Genomic DNA, 27,450 nt, shown 5'->3' with positions numbered 1-27,450 from the left:
AGATGTGCTGTTGACAGTAAATAATGCACGCCACTTTATGTGCAAATTAATTTCAAGTGGAAATGTTTGCCCAATCCCATTGGTGCCTTCTTATATGCGGCCTATGGGCTTAAAAAAAAAGAAAAGATAAAGAACCTCTTTGAGTACACACACTCACACACACACACACACACACACGCTGCCAGTGTTGCTACACTTTTCACCCAGAGTGACACATTTGTGAGAGTATTAGAAAGTTGCCGTTGTTATCTGTGCCATGCAGGCCGGCGTATTACACTCAGCTTCAAGCATTTAAAGCAAATTAGCCCGTCGGAATAATACTAACAAGTATTTCTTTTAGTCAGGCATCTCACAGGCCTACTTCGGAAATGTCAAACATTTCCCTGCAGTGTTGCGTCCAAATGTGTGAGCATTTGCTGCTGTTTTTTTTTGTGTGTGGATTGCTTCTATTTGTATTGTTAACAGAAATATAGTGGGTGAGCACCAGGGTTATTATAGTTTGGAATTTTCTTTAAAGTTAGTTTTTATTTCATTTTGAATTTTGTTTTTTAAATTTAGTATTAGTTTTCGTTTTTAAAAATGTTGTAAATGACTTGTGTGCAATATTTAATAAATGCCATGGTCAAATGAAAAAAGCTACGTCCTTCTTACTTAGCGTTGCGTTTTGGCTGAATTAAATGAAAAAGCAGGGAAGGCGAGCCATTACAGCCAAAAGTCAAAACACGTCAAATTGGCATTTGGGAGCGACGTCCTCTGAAGGCGCTTTTCTATTGGCTGCTACTAGATGACGTCACTTCTGTGCGACACACTGTCAAACGTCCGTATTCCTGTTAATATTGAAATAAATATACTTAAATCCCTTTTAAAATCAACCCAAAGGCTCATGTATTAAATGAATTACCAAAAACTAAAGCTAAGGACATTTTCTTTATAATTGTAGTTAGTTCGTTTTGTAAATGTAAACGTAGTTTGTTAGTTAAAAAAAAAAAAGCATTTTTGTTTTATTTTATATAATTAACGAGAATGTTATTTTGAATTTTAGTTTTAGCTATTTAGTTAGTTTTAGTTAACTAATAACCTTAATGAGCACGCACGCTGGATGATTACTTCCCTCTGCAATGTTTCATCTTCATCCCAAAGGGGAGATGACGTCACTCTCGCTGCATCCGGCATGAGGCGCTCGCTCGTCTCTCTGCATCCAATGAGATTGTCACCATTCAGCATCCAGTTTCAAGTCAACATCGCTGCATCCGCTTTGATTTGATGCTCACTCTGGTCATCTGTCCTGCATCCTTTGGAAGATGCTCCCCCTCCATTTGCGTCCTCCCTGATTTGATCGTCTCCCCGCAGTCTGATGCAGTCGTTTCACTGCATCCAGTACGATGTGATTTGTCATTCTGCATTCTGCATTCACTGCACTGCTTTGGCTCTCTGCAGCTCATATAAGGCGATCGTCTCTCTGCATCCAACGTCAAGTTAGCATCACTCTGCATTCAGGAAAAAGTGCTCTTCTTTCAGCATCCACTCTCATGACTTTCTGTATCCAGTGTAACGCTTTTAACACTCCATTTTTTTTTTTGCGATATGCTCATCTCTCAGCATCCAGAATTAGGCACTCTTCTCCGCATCCACTTTTGATTTGATTGTCACACTGCATCCTCTCTGAGGCGCGCTTCTTTCCAGATCTACTCATTTATCTCTCAGCATCCAAACGCGATGTGACTTTTTCCCAGCATGCAGAGATCGTCTTTGTGCATCCACTGAGATCTAACGTTCTCTCAGCATTCACTGTAACTATAGTGCAATACTTTTTTTTGTCACGTTGCATCTTCTGGGATGCGCTTGTCTCTCTGCATCCAAACTGTTGCGGCCATCTCTCTGCATCCAATTTGATTGGCATGCCGCATCTACTGTGATGTCTCAGCATCCGCCATGAGGCGCTCTCCTCTGTGCATTCATGTGTTGCTGTCATCTCTCAGCATCCACCGTGATATTGAGAAGAAAACGGCACCCTTTTCTGTCGTGAAATATTTGAACTTGGGCCAACTTTTCCTCGCACTGGAATGCCTTCCACGTGACGTCACGTTCTGTCTTAACCCGCCACCACAAGGCGCAGATTGTCATCAATCGACAAAAAGTCAATACCGGCCAGGCCCCGCCTCCTTCTCGGGCATGGACGCGCGGACGCGCTCCCGAGGCCGCGCGCGCGCGTGCGCGCACGGAGCCGCCAGCGACTCCGGCTGTTGTGGTTTGTCTTGCTTTGCTGGCTTTCTGCGTGCACGCGAGAAGCCGCAGCAGAAAGTCGATGCTCGCCGTCGGAGTCGAACCAGCAGCAGCAGCAGCAGAAGAAGAAGCGGTTCGGTTCCAACAAGGGTTCTACACGCCCGCAGTGACGTCACCACCACGCAGCGACTCCAAAGAACAAACGCAGGTGAGGCGCTCTTTACATCTTTGTGTCTTGTTTGTAAAATATCTCAAATGTTGCAGTTTTCCTTTCGCACAGATTTAAAAGGAGCCTGCGCGCTGATTCGCTTTTTTTCTGTTTGTCGAATATGCAGTTCATCCAGCATAAAGTTCTTAGTGATCAGATCTTCTAATTGATCCTGAACTGTTGTTTAATAACAACTTGATGATGGGTTGAAATTGGAGCTAAAAATGTTGACATATTGACGTCTGGCTAATCACAGCATATCGTAGTACAGTGGACACAATTGACCCGTTTATAAATGCATTTGGGGGGGAAAAAAAGTTTATTTTGTCATCATTCTTTTTTTAATTAAAGTTTCTCAACCCCCTAAAAAAAAAAGCTGTTTCCATGAAAAATGGATCTCCCGACAAAATCATATTTAAAAAAAGATTGAAAAAGAAAATGGCGAATAGGGGATTCCACACTGAATCCTATAGGATTTAATACATTTATTTATTTATTTAGTGAACACGTGGGGTCCACTGTAATCTTATTATGTGAAACAATGCATATCAACTTTAACCAGTGAAAAATAATCTTGAAACAATTTTGGACTTTTTGTTGTTGTGTTTTATCGGAAAAATACCTCATTCCTCTCTCTCTCTCTCTCTCTCTCTCTCTCTCTCTCTCTCTCTCTCTCTCTCTCTCTCTCTCTCTCTCTCTCTTTTTTTATAACTACAGGTTAACCGTTCCTAAATCATATGTCCTTCAGTTCACGCTTCAAAAATTCACGTGCTTGTGATTTGATCACTTATTTGATTTTTGTGCTCATCCTGTGATGTTGTAAAATGCCACAAGATGGCACCGTAGCCCTGACTAATTGGAAAGTGGTCATTGGTGTCAAGGAGGTATGGCGAAGTTATGACGCGTTGCATAGAAGGGCTGTCATCTACAATTTTAATGTGACATATTTTAATAAATGTACAGTTTTATTTAACATAATTGAAATGATTCCACTCCCTTCAGAAAATCACATCAATTGTAAATTACTGGATGGACAGAACACGTGGGAAAACAAAGATGTGGACAGAAACTAGATGTAAAGGAACACATGACTTCCTTGACACCAATTCCTATTTCCACGTGGCTTCGGCGGCGTCTCGTTCTTGTCCTGCTCAGTGACTCGCTGGGGACGCGACGCGTTCCACAGGTGTAAAGAAGTGAATTCATGAATAGCGAACGGGCTAGCATGTGACGGGTTCGCGCGCACGTAATCGGGCGGCCTCCGACTTCGCACCCAAACAGCCGTAATGAGTTATTTCACGCCTCACTTGCTTGATTGTGTTACTCGTGTTGAACAGGTGTCCAAATTTCATAGGCAGCTAAGCACGAAGTTTGTTGCCACTTTGGAAAGACCCCAAAAAAAAAGAAGCAAAAAACGAAAGATAAATCTTGCACACGCGTTGTTCCATTTAAAAACGGCTTTTAAAGCAGCCTTTGATTTTCTCCTCATCTTATTCCTTCCTTCCTTCCTCCTCCTCCATCTTCATCCTTTTGTCTATTCGTCGCTGTCGGCTCCCCGCTGGTGTGTTGGAACTCGCCTGTGTCTGGGGGACGCCCCCCCCCCCCGCCCCCTGCTGTGCATGCGTGCGCGCGAGGCCCTGGCGAACGCTCGATAAGGGCCCCATGGGGAGATTTTGCCGATGATGCAAAGCTCCGTTCGTTGGACCCGACACCCCATCCTCGGGTTCCGCTGCAACTCGCCTGTGGACAGATGGAGCGGCGCCGTCTTTTTTTTTTTTTTTTTTTCGCCGTCTTCTGCTTAATATCCGCTTTATCGGCCACTACGCGCTTAATAGCTGCTAAAAATAAGTGTGAAAAAAATTGCTTTGTTGTGATTGCGAAGGCGTTTGAGGCAAGCGTGGCTCGCGCCGCTGACTTCGAGTTGCGTAGGTTCAAAAATGTCGCCATTGCCCTGTGCTTGTATCAGAATGAAATATTTCGTTGAAAGTTCTTTGGGTGATCAATGCTAGCAAATGTTGATTTCACATCAGGGTTCGTTCAAGGTCGCAACGTTTCCTAAACATTCTCAAAACGATCTTAACGGTTCTCTAAACAGTCTTAATGGTGATTTTTTTTGTCGCAAGTTCAAAATTACATTTCCATGTTCAACATTTTGAACATGTTCAAAATTTCTTTGGGACAAGAAAGACCATTAGGTCTGTTCAGAAAATGTTTAGGAAATGCGGCGAACTTGTACAAACACTGACTTGAAATTGTTTGCTAGCTTCGCAAATGTTAGCAAATGTCAATTTTACGTCAGGTTTCGTTCAGGGTTGCAACATATCCAATAATGTTCTCTAAGACAGTCGTCTTTTTATTGTCGCAAGTTCAAAATTCCATTTCATCAATTTTGAACATGCTGAAAATTCCTTTTGAACTTGTTCAAAATTTGCTTGCAACAAGAAAGAACATTAAGACTGTTTAGGAAACCATTAAGACTGTTTAGAGAACATTTGGGAAATGCTGCGACCTTGAACAAACGCTCACTTGAAATAGTTTGTTAGCTTCGCAAATGTTAGCAAATGTCAATTTCACGTCAGGGTTCGTTCAGAGTTGCAACATTTCCTAAATGTTCTCTAAAACAGTCATCTTTTTATTGTCGCAAGTTCAAAATTCCATTTCATCTTCAAAATTTTGAACATGTTCACAATTCCGTTTGAACTTGTTCAAAATTTGCTTGCAACAAGAAAGACCATTAAGACTGTTTAGAGAATATTTGGTAAATGCTGCGACCTTTCTTGAACAACCGCTCACTTGAAATCGTTAGCAAATGTTGATTTCACGTCAGGGATTGTTCAGGGTTGCAACATTTTCTAAACGTTCTCTAAAACAGTCGTCTTTTTATTGTCGCAAGTTCAAAATTCCATTTCATCTTTAAAATTTTGAACATGTTCACAATTCCGTTTGAACTTGTTCAAAAAAATTCCTTGTGACAAGAAAGACCGTTAAGACTGTTTAGGAAACCATTAAGACTGTTTAGAGAACATCTGGGAAATGGTGCGACCTTGAACAAACAAGAGAAAAAAACATGAACATTTGTTAGCATCGCAAATGTCGATTTCAGTCAGAGTTTGTTCAGGGTTGCAGCATTTCCTAAATGTTCTCTAAAACAGTCTTAATGGTCTTTTTTCTTGACGCAAGACCGTTAAGACTGTTTAGGGAACCATTACGATTATTTAGAGAACATTCGAGACTTGAAATCAACATTCGATAGCGTCGCAAATGTTCGCCCCTCAGTGGATTTCAGGCTTTGACCACAAAAAACAACAGAGAATTCTAAATGGTCTTAAATGTTTACATTTGTTCCTTTTACTGAACGCGCTGTTTTTGTCCACTGTTTTGATGAGCTTCAAGTTTTGTGGCGCTTTCGCTGCGTCCCTTCTTTCACGCCGTGTCCGCTCGTTAGGTTTTCATTTCCAGCTGTTCTCGTCAATCAGCTCCCTCCCGCCACCTGTGTCCTGTCCAGGTGTGCCTCGTTGTCTCGTCAGTCTGCTTGCATTTAGTCGCCTGCTTTCCTTCCTTCTCGGTTTGTTTGTTGTTTTTGACGCTGTCGTCGTTTTGTCATGCTTTTCTGTTTCTTTGAATGAACCTCTTTGCCGAGTGGCAAACCTGCCGCTGTGACAAAATTGTTTCGAATGTTTACAAAAAGATGTTTGGTTCAGAAAAGAAACGTCACGTGACGTTCATTAAGGACACCAAATTGGTTTTAATGCTTACGAATGCATGTTCGGGAGATGCACTGATGACATCATTTTTGAACGTTCACCAAAATGAATATGTTGGTTCATTGACAACACAAAATTGACTTTGCTGTTTACAAAAACAGATGTGGAGATGCTGAAATAGATTTTTTTTTTGGGGGGGGGGGGGTGGCTGCAGACGTGTGTGAGGTTGTAGACTCAACGAATGATATTAGTGAATAAATGGTATTGTTGCCAGTCACTTGAATAAACGTTGATGACTCTTTTGGTTTCAAAGTAAGTCAGGATAGATTTTTTTATTGAGCATAAAAAAAATGACGACATGGCCTGCATTTATGGTTGAAATGAAGGGACGGACTTTTCGTTGAGCAGTCCTGGGACAGTAAAGACTCTTCTTTTGATCCAGCTATAACTCAATTCTGTTGTGTATTTTATGATGTAATTCCAATTCTGACCACTAGGTTGGAGGAACACGATTGTATTTAGGACTAGATTTCAAAGAGGAGAAAACAGGAAGTGTTTCAAGTTCAGCCGCATTTTTTGCTGAAGTGATTGCTAAGACAATGAATGTCTCAAATCTTTATCATCCTGCATTTTACCCCTACAGAACCTGAACGGCTGTAGGTTCATTTTATAACGTACACCATTGGCCAAGATTTATTGTGAGATGAAAAATTGAACGTAATCCCCAATCTAGATCCAGAAAGTAGAAACTCTGGAACAGTTTGGCTTTAGCCCCAGGTGCTAGCTAGCTAGCTAGCTAGCTCCAATGGTGCTCGTTTACCCGCTAGGGAGCTAGCTAGCTAGTTAGAAATCTAGCATCAGGGGCTAAAGCCAAACTGTGGCAGGGTTTCTGTTGGGTTGACTGTAATACGGTTTTCAGCGATGATTGTTTTTGTCTTAATTCACATCCTTGAAAGCAAACCGAAATGCTTTATCGATCCTGATGGTTTCAACTCTACCTTCTCATTCAATGGACTATTCCATCTCTCGATGACAGCCCTTCTATGCAACGCGTCACAACTTCGCCATACCTCCTTGACACCAATGACCACTTTCCAATTAGTCAGGGCTTCGGGGCCATCTTGTGGCATTTTACAACATCACAGGACGAGCACAAAAATCAAATAAGTGATCAAATCACAAGCACGTGAATTTTTGAAGAGTGAACTGAAGAACATATGATTTAGGAACGGTTAACCTGTAGTTATAAAAAAAAGAGAGAGAGAGAGAGAGAGAGGAATGAGGTATTTTCTGACCCGATTCAAGAAGGACATTACGGACTTTATCATTGACGACCTTGTGTTGAGGTGAAAATGGAACGCGTGTCCATGGATGTGGAGGCCCCCCCCCCCCCCCCCCGACGACTAATTACACCCGCTGCTTGGACACCAGTAATCACCAGAGAGGGGCTGTGGTGGCCCCCTGGATCGGGGGGGGGGGGGGGGGAGGGTCTTGAGGGGTGCTCTTTGCTTCTGCATCCTTTTGTCAGCCGCATCCTTTCGGTTGCTACGAGAGATCCAAAGAAGAAGAAGGGCAGCAGCAGATGGCTGCCGGAGGTTTGCCGTCACAGCAGGTGTTTTTATTTCTTTATTTATTTTTTTACCCGTCACGCCTTCTCATCTCGTTCTCTCGCTCTATATGTTTTCATGACACTTTTGCCGTCCCACCTCAATTAAGCGTCTTTTTTGCAATTTCCTTGCAACACAAATAAGCGCCTCTCGAAGTGACGCTCGCCGCCCTCGAGGGGCGAAATGTTGCATTTTCAAGCACATTTTTATCATCTGCGCGCGGCAGCTTGGCTGCTATGCAACTCCATTTTCACGATTTCATGATGTTGTGAGTAGGCCGTGCACACTTTCCACCTGGCTCGTAAAGAGGTTTCCATGGCGAACTGCAGGTTTTTTTTACGACATCTGTGTTGGGAATCCTAAAGGGGCCTCCGGGGGGGGGGGGGGGGTGCGAGTGGAGTGACTGTTTCGCTGATGGATAAGCTGGTGTGAGAATGGAAAGTCATCAGTTCCACGCCAGCGCCTTGGCCCGGCATCCCCTTAACAGATGCTCAACCTGCTGCCGACCGCACACGAGACGCGCTACTTGAACGCCGCCAGGGCCGAATGCATCTTTGCTTTGTTTGTATTAAAGTGCATCACGTTGAAAACATAGACGGAAGCTGGAAAATGTAGGGCTCGGTATCGATTCTAAATGAGTCGAAATGAGTTTCCTCCGCAGGGTAGCCGGGCTCTCCCTTAGAGATCGGGTGAGAAGCTCGGTCATTCGGGAGGGACTCAGCGTCGAGCCGCTACTCCTCCACGTTGAGAGGAACCAGTTGAGGTGGCTGGGGCATCTGGTTCGGATGCCTCCTGGGCGCCTCCCTGGGGAGGCGTTCCGGGCATGTCCTACCGGCAGGAGGCCCCGGGGACGACCCAGGATACGCTGGAGAGACTACGTCTCACGGCTGGCCTGGGAACGCCTTGGGATCCCATCGGAGGAGCTGGCTGAAGTGGCTAGGGAGAGGGAAGTCTGGGCTTCCCTGCTACAGCTGCTGCCCCCGCGACCCGACCCCGGATAAGCGGAATTGAAGACGGAACGGTATCGATTCTAATTTTGGGATTTCACAACATTTCAGTTTGATTCGATTTTTCCCCCCCGATTCAATTCGATTCACTTCTGATATCGATACGGAACATCAATTCTTCTTAAATGCCAAAGACATGATTAAAAACTCCACAAATATTAAAAAGTAAAAAGTAAGTAAATTTTGCGGAGGCAGTAACTGGTTACACAAACAATGACATCAGCAATGATGAGATTAAAATATTTTCATAATCCTAATTGAATAATTGTAAAGATAAACTTATAAAAAAGAATAATAAGAGGGTCGTGTCCAATTTCGACCAAATTGGACACGACCTCGACCAGACAGATGGAAGACGCTGAATTGCCAAAATAATTTTTGAACACTGTGTGTGGGTGAAATTTGATGACTCACCATAAAGCGCTCCAATCGAATAAGTCATCTCCACAAGGTCAACCGTCTTGTAAGCCCCACCCTGAAAACAATCATAGGCGGCGCCCCCTACTGGCAGAAAGGAGTTGTCCTTTTGACTGCAATTGTCTCTTGACGCCTCACCTCATAAACAACCCCCACCCCGACCCCCACCCAACACACAAAGACGTCGCCTCAACGTCTCACTGTCATGTTTGCAGACTGCGCAGCTGGTCCGAATCCCTGAGGTACACTTTGCAACCCGGGCATCCCCCACCACGCACGCACGCACGCACGCACACCCGAGCTGCCGTCAACTGATAAGTCACCGCTAAATATTTCCTACTTGATGCGTAAACATAATGAACCTTCGTCCCAGGCTTACCATGCAGACGCGTGCACATGAAAGCGCACGCAAGCCATCAACAGTAGATCGATACTTCCACCGCATTGATTTTCTGGACTGCCATTTTGTCTTTTAATACAATGAAGACGGCCATGACAACGGTGTGGCCGTCTTACACGCATTTGTGGACGAACGTATGCGAGTGTGTGTATACACACGAATAAGAAACATGTCGTGTTTCCCAAAAGTTTTATGTGCAGTTGCACTCCACTGGAAACTAAAATCATGAAAATATGAAAAACAATACACACGTGCAGCACTCGTGGTTTATTATTTTGCGATGCTGACTTTAAAAGTGCTAGGGTTGCGCTGAAAATCGACATTTATTATATCACGAGAATACGTTGTTTTTTTTCCCAAAACAATTTTGCAATTTTATGAGACTAAAATCTGAATGCTTTGAGAATAGTTTTTTTTTTTAAACTAAGTTTATATTTTTCAAGGAACAATGTTTTAACGTTCTTAGGTATTACAAATAATAATAATACTGTATACCGGTAATCATTTTCTCAAGAAAAAACTTTTTTAGTCGTATACATAAGTCAAAATTTAAAAACGCTGTTCTAATTTTGGACAAGCAAGCTAGCTGGCTCGCTTTCGCTTGAATTAGCTCATGTTAGCATGTTTTTCTCTTCATTTTTTTAAGGTAAAATGTTCTTAGATATTAAAAATAATTAATAATACTGTAAAAAAAAAAATCAGGAAAAAACTTTTTTAGTCGTATACATAAGTCAAAATGTAAAAACTTTGTTCTAATTGTGGACAAGCAAGCTAGCTGGCTCGCTTTCGCTTGAATTAGCTCATGTTAGCATGTTTTTTCTTTTCTTTTTTTTTAATTTTGAAGGAAAAATGTGTTAATGTTTTTAGATATTAACAAATAATAATAATAATACTGTATAATCATTTTCTCAAAAAAAACAACAACCTTTGGTCGTATACATCAGTCAAAATTTAAAAAACATTCTTTCCAATTGTGGACAAGCAAGCTAGCTGGCTCCCATTAGCTTGAATTAGCTCATGTTAGCATGTTTTTCTCTTCATTTTTTCAAGGAAAAATGTTCTTAGATATTAAAAATAATTAATAATACTGTAAAAAAAAAAATCAAGAAAAAACGTTTTTAGTCGTATACATAAGTCAAAATGTAAAAACTTTGTTCTAATTGTGGACAAGCAAGCTAGCTGGCTCGCTTTCGCTTGAATTAGCTCATGTTAGCATGTTTTTCTTTTCTTTTTTTTTTAATTTTCAAGGAAAAATGTGTTAATGTTTTTAGATATTAACAAATAATAATAATAATACTGTATAATAATTTTCTCAAAAAAACAACAAGCTTTGGTCGTATACATCAGTCAAAATTTAAAAAACGTTCTTTCCAATTGTGGACAAGCAAGCTAGCTGGCTCGCTTTCGCTTGAATTAGCTCATGTTAGCATGTTGTTGTTTTTTTTACAGACATCATCCAAAATAAAAATCGTGCTTCATGTCTCTATGTTTGTGTTTGTGAAAAGACGATACGATGAATTTTTAAATCCTCAACAAAAACTGCTGCACGGCTGCAAGTCTTTTCTTCTCCGTTTTGCGCGGCTTTCTTTTGTGAATTCCAAACATCTCCGAGGACGTAAACACTTTTGATTAAATGGCACTTGGCGCTGAATAGAAAGTGGTGCCGATTAAATGCAAAAATAGAGCGCGCCCGTCGTTTTCCCTTGGGACAAAAGCAATGCAGACATCCTCTGGCCCATTCCGTTCCCGTCACACCTCGCTGAAGTGTTGACTCCCGTAATGAAAAGCTGGCGAGCGCCGTAAAGGACGTGAGCAGCGACCGTTTTGTGTTGTTTTCCCGGGAAGTCATTTGTGGGAGGAAGCACGGGCGCGTGGCCGGCTCGCTATCGCTTCAGCCCAAGGTCCAGCCCAGATAAATGTCAGACCAAAACCTGGAGGATGAGGCGATGAGTAACGGTCGGGTTTATGTTTGGATTTTTTTTTTTTATCCTCCAAAGTGCCAGGCTATCCCGCAAGCAGCAGCACTGAGATAGATTTGCCTTTTCAGTTACAAATGGCGAGCCAAATAGAAGAGTTGGCCAAGTCACGTTGGAATATTTTCAGAAAACTAGAGAACCCAATCATCTCAGTCTAGTTTGCTGAAGGTTATTGAATGTCACTCCTCTTCAATCCTGCCTTTTTTGCCTACAGGTGTGCGCTGTGATACTCTGGAGACGATGGTGCCCTCCTTGTTCCTGAATCTGGTGCTTCTTTTGGCGCTGGTGTGTTTTTCTCTCGCCGCCGATCCTTCCGGTGTCCCTCGCGGCAAGAGGAGGCGCAACTCCGGAGGACGCTCACAGCGCCCCCTGCAGGCCGCAACGGGCCTCAGCAACCTGAAGGTGGCGCGGAAGGGCCGGGGCGGCGTCATCTCCGGCAGACCGGCGCACCACCTAGCCCGGCCCGAGGACGACGGCACGGGCTTGGAGGGTCTGCGTCCGGTGCGGGTGGAGGCGGGGCCGGGCAGAGCCGGCCTGCGAGAGAACCGGTTAATGGGCACACGCAAGGGAAGGGGACACGCTGGCCAATCGCAGATCAGGAGACACGGGGGAAGACGGGACAAGGGACGACATGGACAAGGTGCGTGTTGGAAGTACATTAAAAAAAAAAAAGTTTTCTTCTTTTACATAGTCAGTGAAGGTTTCTGTCATTTTTCACTGCCTGTAAAAAAAAATCACATAATGAAAATTTCTGGCATTTTTCCTCCTTTTTTAGCCGCGAGGTATTAACGGCGCTTTCAAGGAATCTTTAATTATGCTTATGATGTGGCGATTTTCACTCCATGAAAAAGGATTTTGAGAAATGTTTTGAACTTCTGATTCCATGCCAGTGGGCTGAAAAGTAGTTCAAGTCTAGGAGGGGAAAAAGCAGTCCTTATTTTAACAGCAAGTGTGTGCACACAAATCTCTTGTTTCCATTTTGCAGGCTTTTTTGCGCAGCCCCAGCTGGGCATCGTGTTAGACGAGCCCCCCCCTTCGTCCTCCTCTTCTTCGGCCCCCCTGGGCGACGGCCCCTCCCCCAACTCTGCGACCTTCGGCTCCGGTTCCTCCATGGTTGCCACGGTGACCAACGAGCATCCCCCGACGCTACCGCCCACCTCCACCAAATCACAGGTGACACGAGACAAGCCCCAAATAGTCGAAACAAGATTGAGGTTTTACTTGTATAACTGCTACTATTTAAAAAATAACAGGGTTTTTATCAAGTAACCAAAGAACCAACTAACCAATCAGCTGGATAATTAACTAACAAAATAACCAAGAAACAAACAAACAAGCAAATCAGTCAAGTATGCACCTAACCGATCAACCAAGGAACTAACTAACCCAGGTGTAGGGAACCCTGGTCCTTGAGAGCTACTGTCCTGTCTGTTTTCGATGTCTGCCTCCTCCAACACAGCTGACTCAAATGATCAGCTCATCAGCAAGCTCTGTAGTCGCCTGATCACGATCCTGTTCATTGAATCAGGTGTGTTGATGGAGAGAGAAAAACAGGCGGGACAACGGCTCTCCAGGACCAGGGTTCCCTACCCACTAAACCTTAAATCAACTGACTAATACAACAATGAATGAGATAACTAACCAATAAATTATGAAACTAATGAGGCAGCCCAAGAACTGGCCAACCAGTAGGCTGTCTAGTTAACTAACAAACCAACCAAGTAAGAAATTAACAACCTACCAAGTAATGATCTTACAAACAACCAAGGGAACACCTAACCCTAATGCAAACCAACTAACAAAACATTAAAGGAACAAGCACACAGAGAACTAACTAACTAACTTACTTACTAACTAACTAACCAACTAACTAACTAACCCTAATGCAAACCAACTAACAAAACAATAAAGGAACAAGCACACAGAGAACTAACTAACTAACTTACTAACTAACCAACTAACTAACTAACCCTAATGCAAACCAACTAACAAAACAATAAAGGCACAAATTAACAAGCACACACAAAACTAACTAAGGAGCCAAGCTACTAATCAACCAACCAAGTAACCATTCAACCAACAAACTAATCAACCAAGGAACCAACCAAGTAATCAGTTAACTAATCAATCAACTCAGTAACTAATTAACTAACCCTAACTAGCTTAACAAACAAACCAATGAACCAATTACATACCAGACCAAGTGACTGACCAAATGACTGATTGAACAACTTAACTAACTAATTAAGTAACCAACTAACCTACTCATTTGCTGACTTATCAACTTTCTGAGATTGAAGCCAACCAAGGAAGCATTTATGGAAACAACTAATGTAATTGACCAACCAACCAACACGTAGATGGATGACCGACCGACTAGCCATGCAATTGACCGACTGACTGACTGGGAGATAAATAAATACTGTATCTACTTAATTGTATCGTGATAAATTGCTTTCGGTACAAGAGAGGGGCAGAAATGAGTGATCCTCACACCCATGCTGACTTTATATCCCTTCCTCTTTGTCTTTGGTCGACTCAAGAATGAAAGTCTTCCTAATCAATTTTTGATCTCGTCAAGTCAATCATATTGATATTTCTGGAAGTCTTGACTTCCTGAGGGGCGCAAGGGACCCGGTTCTGGGAAAAGCTCATTCCATCCTGACGGATGCAAATATGGATCTTGTGATGTCATCCTGCCCTGTGATTGACCGGATGCTGTTTCCAGCATTCCGTCCGAGGGAAGGGGCAAGGAGAGGTGATGCCCACCCTGGACATGGCGCTCTTCGACTGGACCGACTACGAGGACATGAAGCCTGCGGACGCATGGCCGTCGTCCAGGAAGAAAGGTGCTCCAAAATCTTGGAGCAGACTTTCCATTTGTTTGGATTCTGAATTCATTTCATGAAAAGTTCATGAAAAACTGGTCCCATTTTGTCGTCGTCTCCCTCCACAGACAAAAGACGAAGCAAAAACCTCAGCAGCGGCAACGCGACGGCGGTCGCTGACGACGTCGAACCATGCGACCACCATTTGGATTGCCTGCCCGGTCAGTGGCCATCCGACGGGAATCGTCAAAATGTCGATCTTTCCTCTGATTTTCAAAGCTTTGCTCCGCCCACTGAAGGTTCCTGTTGTGACTTGAGGCTACATGAGTGCAAAGCTCACAACCGAGGCTTGAACAACAAGTGCTACGACGACTGCATGTGTGAAGAAGGTGAGGCTGTACCCCCAAATCCAAACCCCCCGAATCTTAGTCTTTTGTACTCTCTACTCTAAATTCCCTAAATTGTCTCCCTGATTTCTCATATGCCGAAATCTCGTACCCAAATTGGCTTTCGAACGAGTCCTCTTCCCCCCCAACTCTTGACCGATTTCACCGATTCTTCTATCGCAACATTCATTTGAACCCACTCTCATTTGTGACCTCGCAGGCTTCCGTTGCTACGCCAAATTCCACCGCAAGCGGCGCGTGACGAGGAGGCGGGGCCGCTGCGTCGTTCCCGAGTCGGTCAGCGCTGACCAAGGAGGCTTCATCACCATCTGAGGAGGACGAAGCGCGCTTGTGGAAGACGGCGACCGCGAAACACTCGGACACGGCCGTCGTCCCGCACTTGAAGACCAGTGGATGTAAACAGGCGGACATTTTGAAGCACAAGGGAATGCTAAACCCGTAAACCTGACCCCCCCCCCCAACCTAATCCTAACCCTGAACCTACCCTGACTCCAGATCGACCCTAACCCCAAACCAAACCTACCCTAACCGTCCCTAATTCCTACAAGTGAGTGTTTATTTATACTTTTGCCTGTTTATAATCTTCAAACATCTCCATGTTGATATAATTCAAGTATACATATATATATATATATATATATATATATATATATATATATACAGGGAGTCCTCGAGTAATGTCATACGCGACCTACGTTGTTCCGACTTTACGGCGCCCGTGCCTCGTCCGTAGCACTTTCTTTTTTTCGTTAATTTCCCACAGTAATGACGCCATTTTAAAGTTATTTCAAGTTGTGTTGTTGTTACCTCCGGCAACGGGAACGTTTCATCAGCAGGTCGAACTCGCCATCAGGCGCGTCGCATTCACGCGTTTCAGGTTTGAATTAGCTCCGCTCCGCCGTCTGTCGGCGATGCGAATGTCCGTGCGGAAACACGAAATATTTGGTTCTGGCTTTTCCAGGTCGCGCAAATATGTTTTTTTAAAATGACTGTACAAAGTATTTTGATGTAAATATCGACTTAAACGGGGAAACTTAAGTCGAAATGCGGGTTACGTCGCCAGCGTAGGAACGGAACTCCGCCGTAACTTGACGACTTCCTGTATATATATATATATATATATTTATATAATTTTATATATATATATATATATATATATATATATATATATCGTTGCTGTTGGCTTGGAACGTCATACAGCGGAACCTCAGATTACCAATGACCCAGTTTCGATTTATGAACAATTTTTGAAAAGAAATATAACCTCGGGTTACCCGCTATTTTCGGTGGCGGCCATTTCGGGCAAGCGAACGCTCACGTGACCGTACCCAAAAGACGCTCGTCATTTTATTTATTGCAGCGCCCGTAAGGAAAGATGACGTAACTGCCGTTGTTTGTGTTTTTTGACCTTATCAAGTCTTTTTGTGTGCGGCTGTGGGGTCGGCGCGCGCGTGGACGTCGGTCGATGTGTAAGTCCGGCGCCGACAACCTCTTTACCATTTTGATTAGTGACGGCATACTAAATTGGTGATTGAACAAGATTTTTGAGATTTAGGATAACAACGTAAGGTATCATACCAACTTGAATGGTTCGCTGTTTTGGTAACTGAAATAAGATGGTGTTTTTTTTTTTTTTGTAGTAGCAGTGATTTTAGAGATTTCGAAGATTCCATTGACAGCGGTGATATATATATACATATATATATAATTATATTTAATTTTTTATTTTTGCTCACGTACTCCAAGAACAATCATCCTCCTTCAAGATTGTTCACATTCATCACACACACAAACGGACATGTTTGTCTTTTTGGTCTCACACTAAATCTTATCTGCAAGGTGATTCCTAACAACAACTACGATTTGTAAATATGAAGGCGTAACACATTTTTCCTTTCAACTTTTACTGTTCCACTCTTGATATATTACTGATGTTATTTATTTCCTGTGTTGTGCTTTTACAGCCTCGGTTGCATTCAAGATTAAACTATTTGTTGTGTCACAAATGAGCAGCGCTCAAATGTCAAGGTTTTTTTTATTTTTTTTTTTTTTCAAGATGACAGATCATTTTAATATTCTTTTTTTTAAAGAGCTCAGTATTGTTCATTCGGAAATGTCATCATCACTGCTCTTTATTTTTTTTAATTTTTAATTTTTTTAATTTTTTTATTTATTTTTTAATATTCTGAACTGCCGTTCAAATAAGTGAAAACTGTCAAAGAATACTAAATAATAGTGCAATGAAGGAAAAGTTACGTCTGACAAGATGGAGCGTGAACAGGAAGTCGGCCATGATGCCTTTCATGATGACGTGCTTCCTCATCTCGGTCAAATTAATTGATATAATTACAGTACATTGAATTTAACGGTCAGATTCGTTGAAATTTGAGTTTTGTTCGACTCCAAAGATCCAAATTGCCAAACTTCCGAGTTGCTCGTCTGCTGTTCTATTCCTTCAGTTTTCAACGACATCATATTCCTGACAAAGTAGGAAAAGGAAACATGTTTGATTTTATTCAAGAGAGGCGGCAGAGTTGGAGGTTGAGCGGTGGTGGTGGGGGGGGGGGGGGCGGTGTAGGCAGAAGGGTGTTGTGAGGGTGTGCGTGAGTCACATGGGAAGCAGTCAGGGTGCCGTCACATGGTTTGTGTTTGCAAGCCGAGGCTTACAAAGAAAAATACAAAGTTTGCGTGCTGCGCTGTTCCTCTTTTTTTCAAACTCTCAGCAAAACTTTGAGCTCTGCTGCCTGTTATGGAAATTCCTGCCATCAATCTGAAGGTAAGCCTGCTTTTTAAACTCTTGTTTTCGTCTCCCGTGGTGTCTTTTTGGAATGCTAGTAGACCTAAAAAAAAAAAGAAAAAAAAAAAAGAAGAAGATGGTTGAGGTTTGCCAAACGGTATTTTGAATTTCAACGTTTTCAAATGGACGTGACGAGAAGATGACAAATTCCTGCCGAGAGATTCTTGATGACATTTTGGACATCGCTCATCCGGTAACGGCAGCGTTTCGCAAACGATGGGTGGAGGGCCCAAAACGGGAGTCGTCATATTTAAATCTCACTCATAATATGGAAATCATTGTAATATTTTGATTTGTTTTATTTGGAGTCCCAGCGAGTTCTTAAAATTGTCCCTTATGTTTTCTTTTTTTGTCTTCTTGCTCGTCTTGGTTTGTTTTGTGTATCTCAAGCATGTTTATTAAAAAAAAAGTGTTTTTAATTGTACATTTTGTCTTTGTATCGTTATATTTTATGCATGTATTTTTCTTGTTATGAAATCATTTTTGTCTTGCTCATTTAAATATTTTTACATTATTTTTTTCATTTTATTTGATTCCTTATCGTTAAAATTATTAGTCATTTATTTTTATTTATTTGTTTTTGAACTGTTGATTTTTTATTTCTTTTTTCATTATACATTTTATGTTGTTTTAGTCATGTGGTTACAGTATATCATTGATATTAAATTATTTTATTATTGAAATGGATCATTATTTGTACTTACTTTTATATTATTAGTAATTCAATTTCATCGCATTCATTCGCGCTACAATGCATCATTTATATGCATTATCTTTGTTCTGATGTTTTTGTCTGTCAGGCCATCGTTCTGGTGCACTGGCTGCTTACAGTTTGGTGAGTGAACGCGTTTTTCTTCACAAACTTGAGGAATTTATCTCCTTGTCGACCTCCAATAGGTCATAAGCACACACACACAATGTTTGTCTATGCTGCGTACATTGCGTCGGGTGTCGAACCGTGTGTGTGTGTGTGTGCGTGTGTGTGGCCAGGGGATGCATGGCGTGGCTGCCCACCTCGTTTGCCTGGGGCAACTTCAGCGTGCTGGCGGTGGGGGTGTGGGCCATCGCGCACCGGGACTCCATCGACGCCGTGCTCATGGTGAGTGTTACAAACGCTGTGGAAACGCCCAAACCAGCATTTTCATTTGCTGGGTCTCACTTGGCTGTTTAACAAACAAAGATGTGTTTTTTTTTTTTTTTTGTTATTGGGTTCGTAGTCAAGGTTAGGGTTCCGATTGTGGTTGCTGTTAAGTTATTAACATTGTTTTTCAGTTTCAATTTATATTTTAGCCGTTTTGGATTTAGTTATAGCAGTATGGCTCAATGAATAGAATTGTATTCTTATCTGTCTCACTCTCAGAAGAAGGGCAACGGGTTTCTTCCATTTGCTATATTGAAGGGAGTGTAGTCTGGTACCGGTCTCGGTCGGAAGAGACAGGCTGATTTATTATTGTTTTTTTTCTAATCTGATTTATACCTATGGGAACTTGCTGAGGGAGGAGAGAGGGATTTTCTTGTATTCACTGAGTTGTAAACAAATGTACTGTGGGCTGATGGGAGGAGACTTTTCGTATTCACCCACTTTTCAATAAATAATGATGTGCCGGAGTAGAGGAGACACAATCTGAACAGACCACTGTTTGAGTGAGTTCAATTGTTGTCATCAAAAGCTTTTGATACCTTTGCAAAGGGACTTCTTCACCAGAATCTCACCATTCAGTTAATTGAACACGCAAAGAGTAGAATATAAATATATCTACTCTAACATTGCGCTCGTACTTTGGTTTTGGTTGTCATTTTTAAGGGTTACATTTCCAATGAGGGAATCAAGACCCTTTTGAGTGAATTCAGAGATTTTTTGGTAAATAATTTATACATGCAAAGACTGAGAAGTATGTAGTAATGAATTGTGGAGATATAGCCGTTAGCCTTTTCACCGTTTTCCAGATTTTTTGGTGCGACTAAAACAGGGCCCAGTGACACTTCACGTCTTCATCGTTAGCTAGCACAATTGCAAAGTGCAGTTAGCCAGCGAGCTAGCTATGCCTGAAAATGTGGCTCAGGGTTAGGTTTAGTGTAGTTAGGGCCCAGGGTTCAAGTTAGCTTTCACACAAACGTATTTACATCCCCACATACAGAATCTTCTGGACTTGTTTGGAACCCTGGCTGAGCGGGTACCAGGCCAGGTAGCTTGGACTTAAGGTTAGGGACTGTTAGAGTAGACAATATTTAGTATTCTACTCTTTACGTGTTCAATTAACTGAATGGTGAGATCCTGGTGAAGAAGTCCCTTTGCAAAGGTATCATTATAACAGAAGCTTCTGATCACACAATTGAAGTCACCCAAACAGTGTTCTGTTCAAAAGTGTGCTCCTCCTTCAGCCCACAGTACATTTATTTGCAACTCAGTGAATACAAGAAAATCCCCCTTCTGCTCCCATCAGCAAGTTCAGCAAGTTCCCATAGGTATAAATCAGATTAGAGAAAAACAATAATACATCAGCCTGTCCTTGGATTCTTCAACCGACTGAGACCGGTACTAGACTACACTCCCTTCTAGATAACAGTGGAAGAGAAACCCGTTGCCCTTTTCTTCTCAGGCGAAAGAGACAGATAATAATACAATAGACAATTCTATTCATTGAGCTACACAGCTATAACTAAATCCAAAACGGCTAAAATATAAATTGAAACTGAAAAACAATGTTAATAATTCAACAGGACAAAGGTGGTGTTTGCACTTGTGGTCTGTTTAGGGTTACAATTGGGACTGGAGAGACTGGACTAAGGGTTAGCGTTGAGGGTTTCAAGACTTCGGCTTAGGTTTAGCATAGAAACTTTACGGATCTCTGAGATGAAGTCGTCGATTTGTGAACTATTTCACTTTTTGGAGAGAAGCGACCACAGTTGAAGTTTCTCTCTGGTTTTGCTCCCCCCCCCCCCCCCCCCCCCCCGCGCAGTTTCTGATCGGCATGGCCGTGACCATCCTGACCGACATCGTCCACTTTGGCATCTATTACTCGCTGAGCGAACTGGCGTCGGAAAAGGGACGAGACGTGTTCCGCTTCAGCGCCGGCATGGCCATCCTCAGCCTGCTGCTCAAACCCGCCTCCTGCTTCTTCGTCTACCAGATGTACCGCGAGCGAGGGGGAGATTACAACGTCAACTTTGGTGAGTGTGGGGGGGGGCGTCAGTGAAATCCAGTTGGCCGTGATTCATCATGAGATGATACCAATGGTTAGGGCTATGGGTTCGGTTTACGGTTGGTGGTAGATTGAGGTTAGTGCAGTTTGGACTGCTTCTGGTTATTAGGGATAATTGACATTCCAAAAACATGCATGGCAGGTGAATTGGACACTCCAAATTGTCCATAGGTGTGATTGTGAGTATGGTTGTTCGTCTCTGTGTGCCCTGCGATTGGCTGGCAACCAGTTCAGGGTGTACCCCGCCTACTGCCCGAAGCCAGCTGGGATAGGCTCCAGCAACCCCCGCGACCCTTGTGAGGACAAGCGGTACAGAAAATGGATGGATGGATGATCGAAGTAAGGGGCGAGTGCCTGTAAACACCGAACGAGTGCATTTGAGATGCCGAGCTATTGTCATGCTGTTTTTCTTTGACGCGAACAAACTCGATTATTTACAGTCACAAGACTTGTAAATACCACGAAATATCCGAAGCGCACCACGCGAAGCCACTTTGCCACCGTGGAAGACGCCGTTTCATGCAAAACATTAGCGGGCCGGAAATGGTTTGGATCTCACGTGGGACTGAAGTGCAAGGCGAACCTTCTGTATGTCTTTGGAAACTGATTTTTGTGGTTCTGTTTGTCAAGCAAGTGCATTTGGCCTGAGGCTTCTTGTGGTATTTTTTTTCATGAACCGAGCTTTGATTTGTGTTCTCACTTGGCTTCGACGTGTTCGAGGGGTCGGGTTGTCACCACTTCAGAAATAGGCCTTCCTTTTCTCGGTCTCGCCTTCGGTCTCTTGAGGCCTCCCTGATTTTATGTTTTTTGGATTTGTTGGGGTCTGGATGTTTCTTGGGCTGGGGAGGAGTTCTGGTGGGGGGTGTCTGGTCGGTGCTGGATTTCACCTTCCTTGGTTTTCTTCGGTCCCCTCGGGTCTCCTGGTGTTCGGTTTAGGTGAACGGTATGAGATTTTTTCTAGTAGGTTTTCTGGTGAGCTAACAAATACACGCACGCACGCACGCACATACACATACTCACCCACACACACACACACAAAAAAATAATAATAATAATAAAAAAATAAAAAAATAAAAAAGAGCAATGATGATGACATTTCCGAATGAACAATACTGAGCTCTTAAAAAAAAAAAAAAAAATAGGCTAGGATAAATATTGAAGTGTTGGGGTTGCCTCCGTTCATCTGATGTGTTCCAAATGTTTCCGCTATCAAGAAGTGGAATAAAAGAGGAGAGCAGAGCTGGAAAAGCAGTCGAAGGTTACCGGAGACAATTTCGGCCTGATGGAATTTTTTTGTGTTTGTGGCTGATTTAACTGCATGTTGATGTTCTATGCTAACGTCGCCCGGCAGACTCGAGGTTATTATTAGCTTGTGTAGCAGCCAACTGATGTGTTTTAATTGGCACCCGAACGCATCCATTAGCATTTAGGAGTTCCCCGCAGGGCCCAAAGCGCTTTAACGGGCTCGCAATCAGGCTTGACTAACGATCACAACAACAATTTCAAAGCTGACGTCAGGTTTGCACGCTTCGGAGCAAGCGTGACGTCGACCGGTTAGCCTGCCTTCGAAAGAACATCGCAATACATTCGGAGGCGTGTGTTCCTCAATATAGGGCGGAGATTAGGGAAGTGAAAACGGACCGTTTCTTAAATTAGCTTTGTAGGTTTAAAGAGATGATTTTCTTTATGTTGGTGTTGGATAAAAGTATTTTTGTTCAAATATATGGTTTCATGTCAGTCATTGCAGGAAAGCTAAATGGCTAAATCAGGGTAAAAAAAAAAAAAACGATTAATGATTGATTTAACAGTAACCCATCAGGTTAAAAATTTAATATTTTTGTATAAATATTTCAAACATGAGAAATGACTACATTTATGAAGTATAATCAAATAAAAATATTCATAGTTAATAAGTTGAAATAATAAATATTCATTTCACACGACTGAAATATTTATATCAAATGTACCTAAGAAGAAGATAATATATTTGCTGACATCAGGGTTAGATTTAAAATCATGAATATTCATTACTATGAAAAAATTGGTGCCAAATGTGTTGATATTTTTCAGTAAAAAAAAAAAGGCAATTACATTACATGATGTCAAGATTAATTTCAAAACCATGAATATTATTTTCTATTTGATGATTAAAATGTAAATATAATCTTTGAATATTCTTGGAAAAACAACATTTTTAGGTTTAAGAAAGAAATCTAATATAAAATTGTCAATGCAAATAAAAACGCTTAGAAATCAAAAGACACAGAATTCAGATCAATATTGAAAAAAATCAATTTGCAGTCAATCAAAAGACATTTTGTGCGCATAAAAAAAGGACGTCTAAAAATATTTTTGTGTTTGCGTGTGCGTGAGAACGTGGCCTCTGCCCGACTGCTTTAACTTCCTCCCTCGCATGCCACGTTGCCCCCGCGTATGTCTCGTTCTCATGCCCTCATTTGTCTCCTCCTCCCTTCCCCTCTTTACCTTTGACCTCTCAGACTTAGAGACCTCAGTGGACAGTCGCTGCACGACGGACAGTGCTGACAGTGCGTTTATCGGCCGCCGCTATTGACCCCTCCCAACCCCTTTCTCTCCCTGCCAATCATCTCCCTTCCATTCCCCCTCTGCACAGGAAGTGAGCTCATGAACAGGGAAGGGCGAGGAGGACGCTTTGATTTTCTCTTTGTCGTTTGTTTGGGTATTTAAAAAGTGTGTGCGTGTGTGTGTGTGTGTGTGTGCGCGTGTGTATTCCTTCACACCTTGTTTGTGCTTGTTCTCATCATGTATTATTCATGCCTCCAATCTCTCCTGTGTGTGTGTTAGTGTGGATCTTTGCATAGCAATAATAATACAGTGGTGCCTTGACATACAAGTTACCTGACATAAAGTTTTTTTATTTTTTATTCAGCCATTATTTTTGCTTTGAAGAAGCAGTTTATGAAATAAAAAAAAGATGATATATATATTTTTTAAATCCATATATCCGTATGTGTGTATTATACTGCCCCCTGTTGGACATGACGCACACACTAGAAGGAGCAGCACAGTGTCCATGACATTGAAACAAAAAATGTGACAAAAAACTTTTGAATTCTTAGCACTTTATCTTATTCTCAATGTTTTTATGAATTCAAATATTAGAAAATGCTATTTTTTTGTTATTTCAAAAATATATTTTGGGAGGGGGGAAAGCTCAAACACGATGATGGCATTTCCATTCATTTAAACGTGGAAAGGTGATTTGAGTGTTTTCAGTGACAAGTAGAGTCTGGTTAAAAACGTCTCGTTGTATGAAGGCACCACTGATAATCTCACTCCACTGTAAAAAGTGAAAAGTCGTGCTCAGTTTTGTACATTTTTGAAATAAATGTGATCAACGAACGTGCTGCATTGTCTACAAGTGATGATTTCAAATAGCAAATGAAGACATAAGTGCAATCGGTAACGTTTTGTAGCGCTCTGAAAAGAACCAGGCAGTAGATAAGAATGAGCTTTTTTATTTTATTTAAGGAAACCATACACAAACAAAACAAAAAGACAGTCTATTAACACCCTGCGCAACATCATATATTGTTTTCAAACAATCAAACCAAAATTAACATTATTAACGGCTAACTGTGTAAAAAAAAAAAAAAAAAGGATAGAAAACAACAAAAAATGACCAACACCTCGAATCGGCCACTAGGTGACAGTGTGTCATCATTGTCTTGTCATGGTGGGCGTGTATTTGTAGGTTTCCCCTCCATGAGCCGAAATAGAGAAGCGTACCAGTCCATCGACCCCCAACAGGACGCGTCCACCAGCACCGCCAACCCCTTCAACCAGGCGCAGGACACCAAGACGGCGCGGGCGTACTGACACCTGCACACTAGCGCCACCTGCAGCCCGGGACCAAGTGCAGTTCTACCACCTGTCTGCTGTAATGATAGTAGTATTATTGATGTTGTTCTTCTTATTATTATTTTTAAAGTGTTTTCACATCATTATTGTTCATAGTCAACTGCATTTTTAAAGAAATGTTTGTTGGGCACCACACACACACACACACACACACACATTCTTGTACTTATATAATTGTGAGGACATCCATAGACATAATGCATTTCCTAGCCCCTCCCCCTAACCCCAACCATCAAAAATGATTGCCGACCCCAATTCCTTACCCTAACCTCAACCATAACCCAATTCAAACCTAAACTCTAAAACCAAGTCTTGATCCTCAAAAAGAGGTCTTGAGTTGGGAGGACCGGCCAAAATGTCCTCAATCTGTTGGTTAAAGACGTATTTTGGTCCTCACAATGTGGTATGTACAAGTACACACACACACACACACACATGTATGTATATGTGATAACATCCTGGCAATAAAACATTTGAATTTTTTTTCTATTTACTGTATTGATTTTATTTGTTTGTTAACTTCTGGCTAACAGTTGCCGCTTCTACTACTATTTTTACTATTGTAAAAAATAGAATGTTACTCAATGGAGTGTAAAAATAGATACACGTCAGCATTTAGCTTTTATTTTGACATAAGAGCAAAGTAAAACTGTAAAAAAAAAGATACACATTTTAGCGTTCAGCTATTATCGTTTTTACATTAGAATAAAGTCAAGATCTATGCAAATGTTGGAATTTTGTTTCGCATATGAACACAAAGTAAAACCGTCAAATGCAATGAATAGCAATAAAACGAAAAGGACACACAAGATCCAACCTGACACGAGGATCAGCCACAAGCTCATTGCACGAAGTCATTTTTGACCCTCATTGCGGGGACGGAGGACGAGGACGTCGAGCGGAAAGGAGCCCTTGATTAAATAAGAGCAACTTGGACGGCGGTCCCGCGACTCCTCCGAGTCAAGGTGGCTAATTGAGGCGGGATGCAATAACAGGAAGTCAATTTGATACGGCGGTCGCCGCAGTCCCCAGAGATGCTTTGACGAGGCCTTAAGGAACGCGAGGAAAGACCTCATTTACTTCCAATGTTGCGTTCCATGCAGCGCACACAAACGCTAGCATTTTGTTTATGTAAAGTGTGTGTGCGTTTTGAAAAAAAATGCACATATGTTGGGTTTTTGTTTTTATGAGCATTAAGTAATGCAGTAAAAAGGATAACAATGTCAGCTTATGTTTTCTACATATAGGCATCAAGTCAAAGTAAAAATGCTTTAAAATGTTGGCATTTAACATATATCAAGTATTGGCTTCATGTTTTGTAAATAAGCAAGCATAGAGTAAAACCAATTCACACAAATGTTAGCGCTTTGTTTCAAGTCGAGCGGTAAAAATGGACTTAGATGTTAGTGTTTTGTTGTGCATTGAGTAAAAAGGCAAAAACAGATACCATTTTTAGCAGTTAAAAAAAAAAATATATAACCATAAAGTAAAAGAGGAAAATTGATACAAATGCAAGTTTTTTATTTCTATAAGCCCTTAAAATAAAACGGTGAAAATGGGTACAAAATGTTAGCTTTTGTTTTTTTACGCGAGCGTCAAGACTTTTTTCCCATTCAAACAAATGCTAGCATTTTACCATATGTGCACAAACTAAAATAATAAAAACTACATTCAAATGTTAGCTTCAACTAAACGAGCCTCACATACACTGTAACACTGAATAATACATAAAAACTGTGAGTTTTCCATGAGACGAAATAACGTCCAAAACTTTGTTGTTATTCATTTATTTATTTTGTTAAATTGCACAGCATCCTAGCACGCTAGCCCCAAATTATATTTATCACAACAAATCGTGAAATTATAAGGAACAAAAAAAATCATAAAACATCGCCAACCAAACTGGTCAGTTTGTTCTCCTCATCCAACCAAAACATGAAAAACAAATCATTCGCCTGGCAGCATATTTGTCCAAATCCTTTTTAACTTATAAAATCACTTAAAAAAGAAAAGTGCTTAAAATGGCGCCTTTTCTTGTTTACCGAAAATGTTGAAATATGACTTTGTCAACTATGCTATTAAGCTAACGAAATATGCTAATTGCAACTATTTCAGTCCCTTGAGGGCTTGTTGGCGTGATTAAAAAATAAAGAGCTGCTCATTATACGATCACATGTGCGTTCTTCCCGCTCAATCTCTTCTATTTGCTCTAATTGTCTTCTTTTCTTTCCTCGCTGACCCAAATTCCCCCTCGCGAAGATGATTAAACTTTCATTTTAATCGTCCTCCTCCATCTTTAATGTTTAATTACGGGCTGAAAACTTCTCGCTCGGCCCGCAACTCCAAAACGTAAAGGCCAAAAATAAACTTTTCCCGTGGCGTGGAATAACCTTCCGAGTTGAGTGGGAGAATAATGACGAGCGAGTCGGCGGACTGTCGGGTCGGCGTGATGAACGACCTCGGGGAGGCAGGGGAGGGGGCGCGGGGGCGCGGGGGCGCAGGGGGCGCGGGAGCACGCTCGTTTGTTACCGGGCTGTCACAAATATATTTTTAATGAAATACCTCAGACCATCTCGGCGCTTCCCTCAGGCCAAACAGCTACTCCATATTTTCCCAACTTGCGCTGCCGTCAATGAAATGTAAATAAGATTTTTCCCTTCCATTAGTCACAACCTCGTTATTATCCACAGCAGCTTGCGTGCTAGCAGGTGCTAGCGCCTTTTTTTGGGGGGGGGGAGGGAACAAAATTATGAAATAAACAAGATAAGACGAT

At 41.9% G+C, this 27,450-nt stretch overlaps 2 protein-coding genes across 3 annotated transcripts; both read left to right on the top strand.

The window, feature by feature from the left end:
• The first annotated feature begins 2,194 nt into the window (after positions 1–2,194).
• draxina (dorsal inhibitory axon guidance protein a) lies at positions 2,195–16,786 on the top strand. The gene is made up of 7 exons (XM_086085965.1): positions 2,195–2,431; positions 11,757–12,182; positions 12,528–12,715; positions 14,271–14,391; positions 14,499–14,591; positions 14,670–14,759; positions 14,977–16,786. Exons 2-7 carry the CDS (start codon positions 11,783–11,785, stop codon positions 15,087–15,089), a joined length of 1,005 nt encoding a protein of 334 aa, XP_085942091.1. The 5' UTR covers positions 2,195–2,431; positions 11,757–11,782; the 3' UTR covers positions 15,090–16,786.
• A 587-nt stretch (positions 16,787–17,373) lies between these two features.
• Positions 17,374–25,134, top strand: agtrap (angiotensin II receptor-associated protein). 2 transcript variants are annotated; one of them, XM_086087435.1, is made up of 5 exons: positions 17,374–17,553; positions 18,375–18,409; positions 18,565–18,673; positions 20,535–20,745; positions 24,511–25,134. In XM_086087435.1, the coding sequence occupies exons 1-5, from the start codon at positions 17,527–17,529 to the stop codon at positions 24,633–24,635; spliced, it is 507 nt and encodes a 168-aa protein (XP_085943561.1). In that variant the 5' UTR covers positions 17,374–17,526; the 3' UTR covers positions 24,636–25,134. The 2 variants fall into 2 exon arrangements, with proteins under 2 accessions (XP_085943561.1, XP_085943562.1); XM_086087436.1 differs by lacking the exons at positions 17,374–17,553; positions 18,375–18,409 and adding an exon at positions 18,433–18,471.
• The last annotated feature ends 2,316 nt before the right edge of the window (positions 25,135–27,450 follow it).

Source organism: Leptonotus elevatus, chromosome 10 (assembly GCF_054856555.1).
Source record: "Leptonotus elevatus isolate MCC_2025b chromosome 10, RoL_Lele_1.0, whole genome shotgun sequence".
Lineage (NCBI taxonomy): Eukaryota > Metazoa > Chordata > Actinopteri > Syngnathiformes > Syngnathidae > Leptonotus > Leptonotus elevatus.
The sequence above is the reverse complement of the archived record's forward strand: the minus strand, read 5'-3'. Positions and strand labels throughout refer to the sequence as shown.

Excerpts from the sequence above, each read along its gene's own strand:
- draxina (XM_086085965.1), top strand. The coding sequence starts at position 11,783 with ATGGTGCCCTCCTTGTTCCTGAATCTGGTGCTTCTTTTGGCGCTGGTG. Across the intron at positions 12,183-12,527 it reads CAAGGGACGACATGGACAAG|GCTTTTTTGCGCAGCCCCAG; the intron begins GTGCGTGTTGGA and ends TCCATTTTGCAG. Across the intron at positions 14,592-14,669 it reads CCATTTGGATTGCCTGCCCG|GTTCCTGTTGTGACTTGAGG; the intron begins GTCAGTGGCCAT and ends CGCCCACTGAAG.
- agtrap (XM_086087435.1), top strand. The coding sequence starts at position 17,527 with ATGGAAATTCCTGCCATCAATCTGAAG. Across the intron at positions 17,554-18,374 it reads TTCCTGCCATCAATCTGAAG|GCCATCGTTCTGGTGCACTG; the intron begins GTAAGCCTGCTT and ends TTTGTCTGTCAG. Across the intron at positions 18,410-18,564 it reads CACTGGCTGCTTACAGTTTG|GGGATGCATGGCGTGGCTGC; the intron begins GTGAGTGAACGC and ends GTGTGTGGCCAG.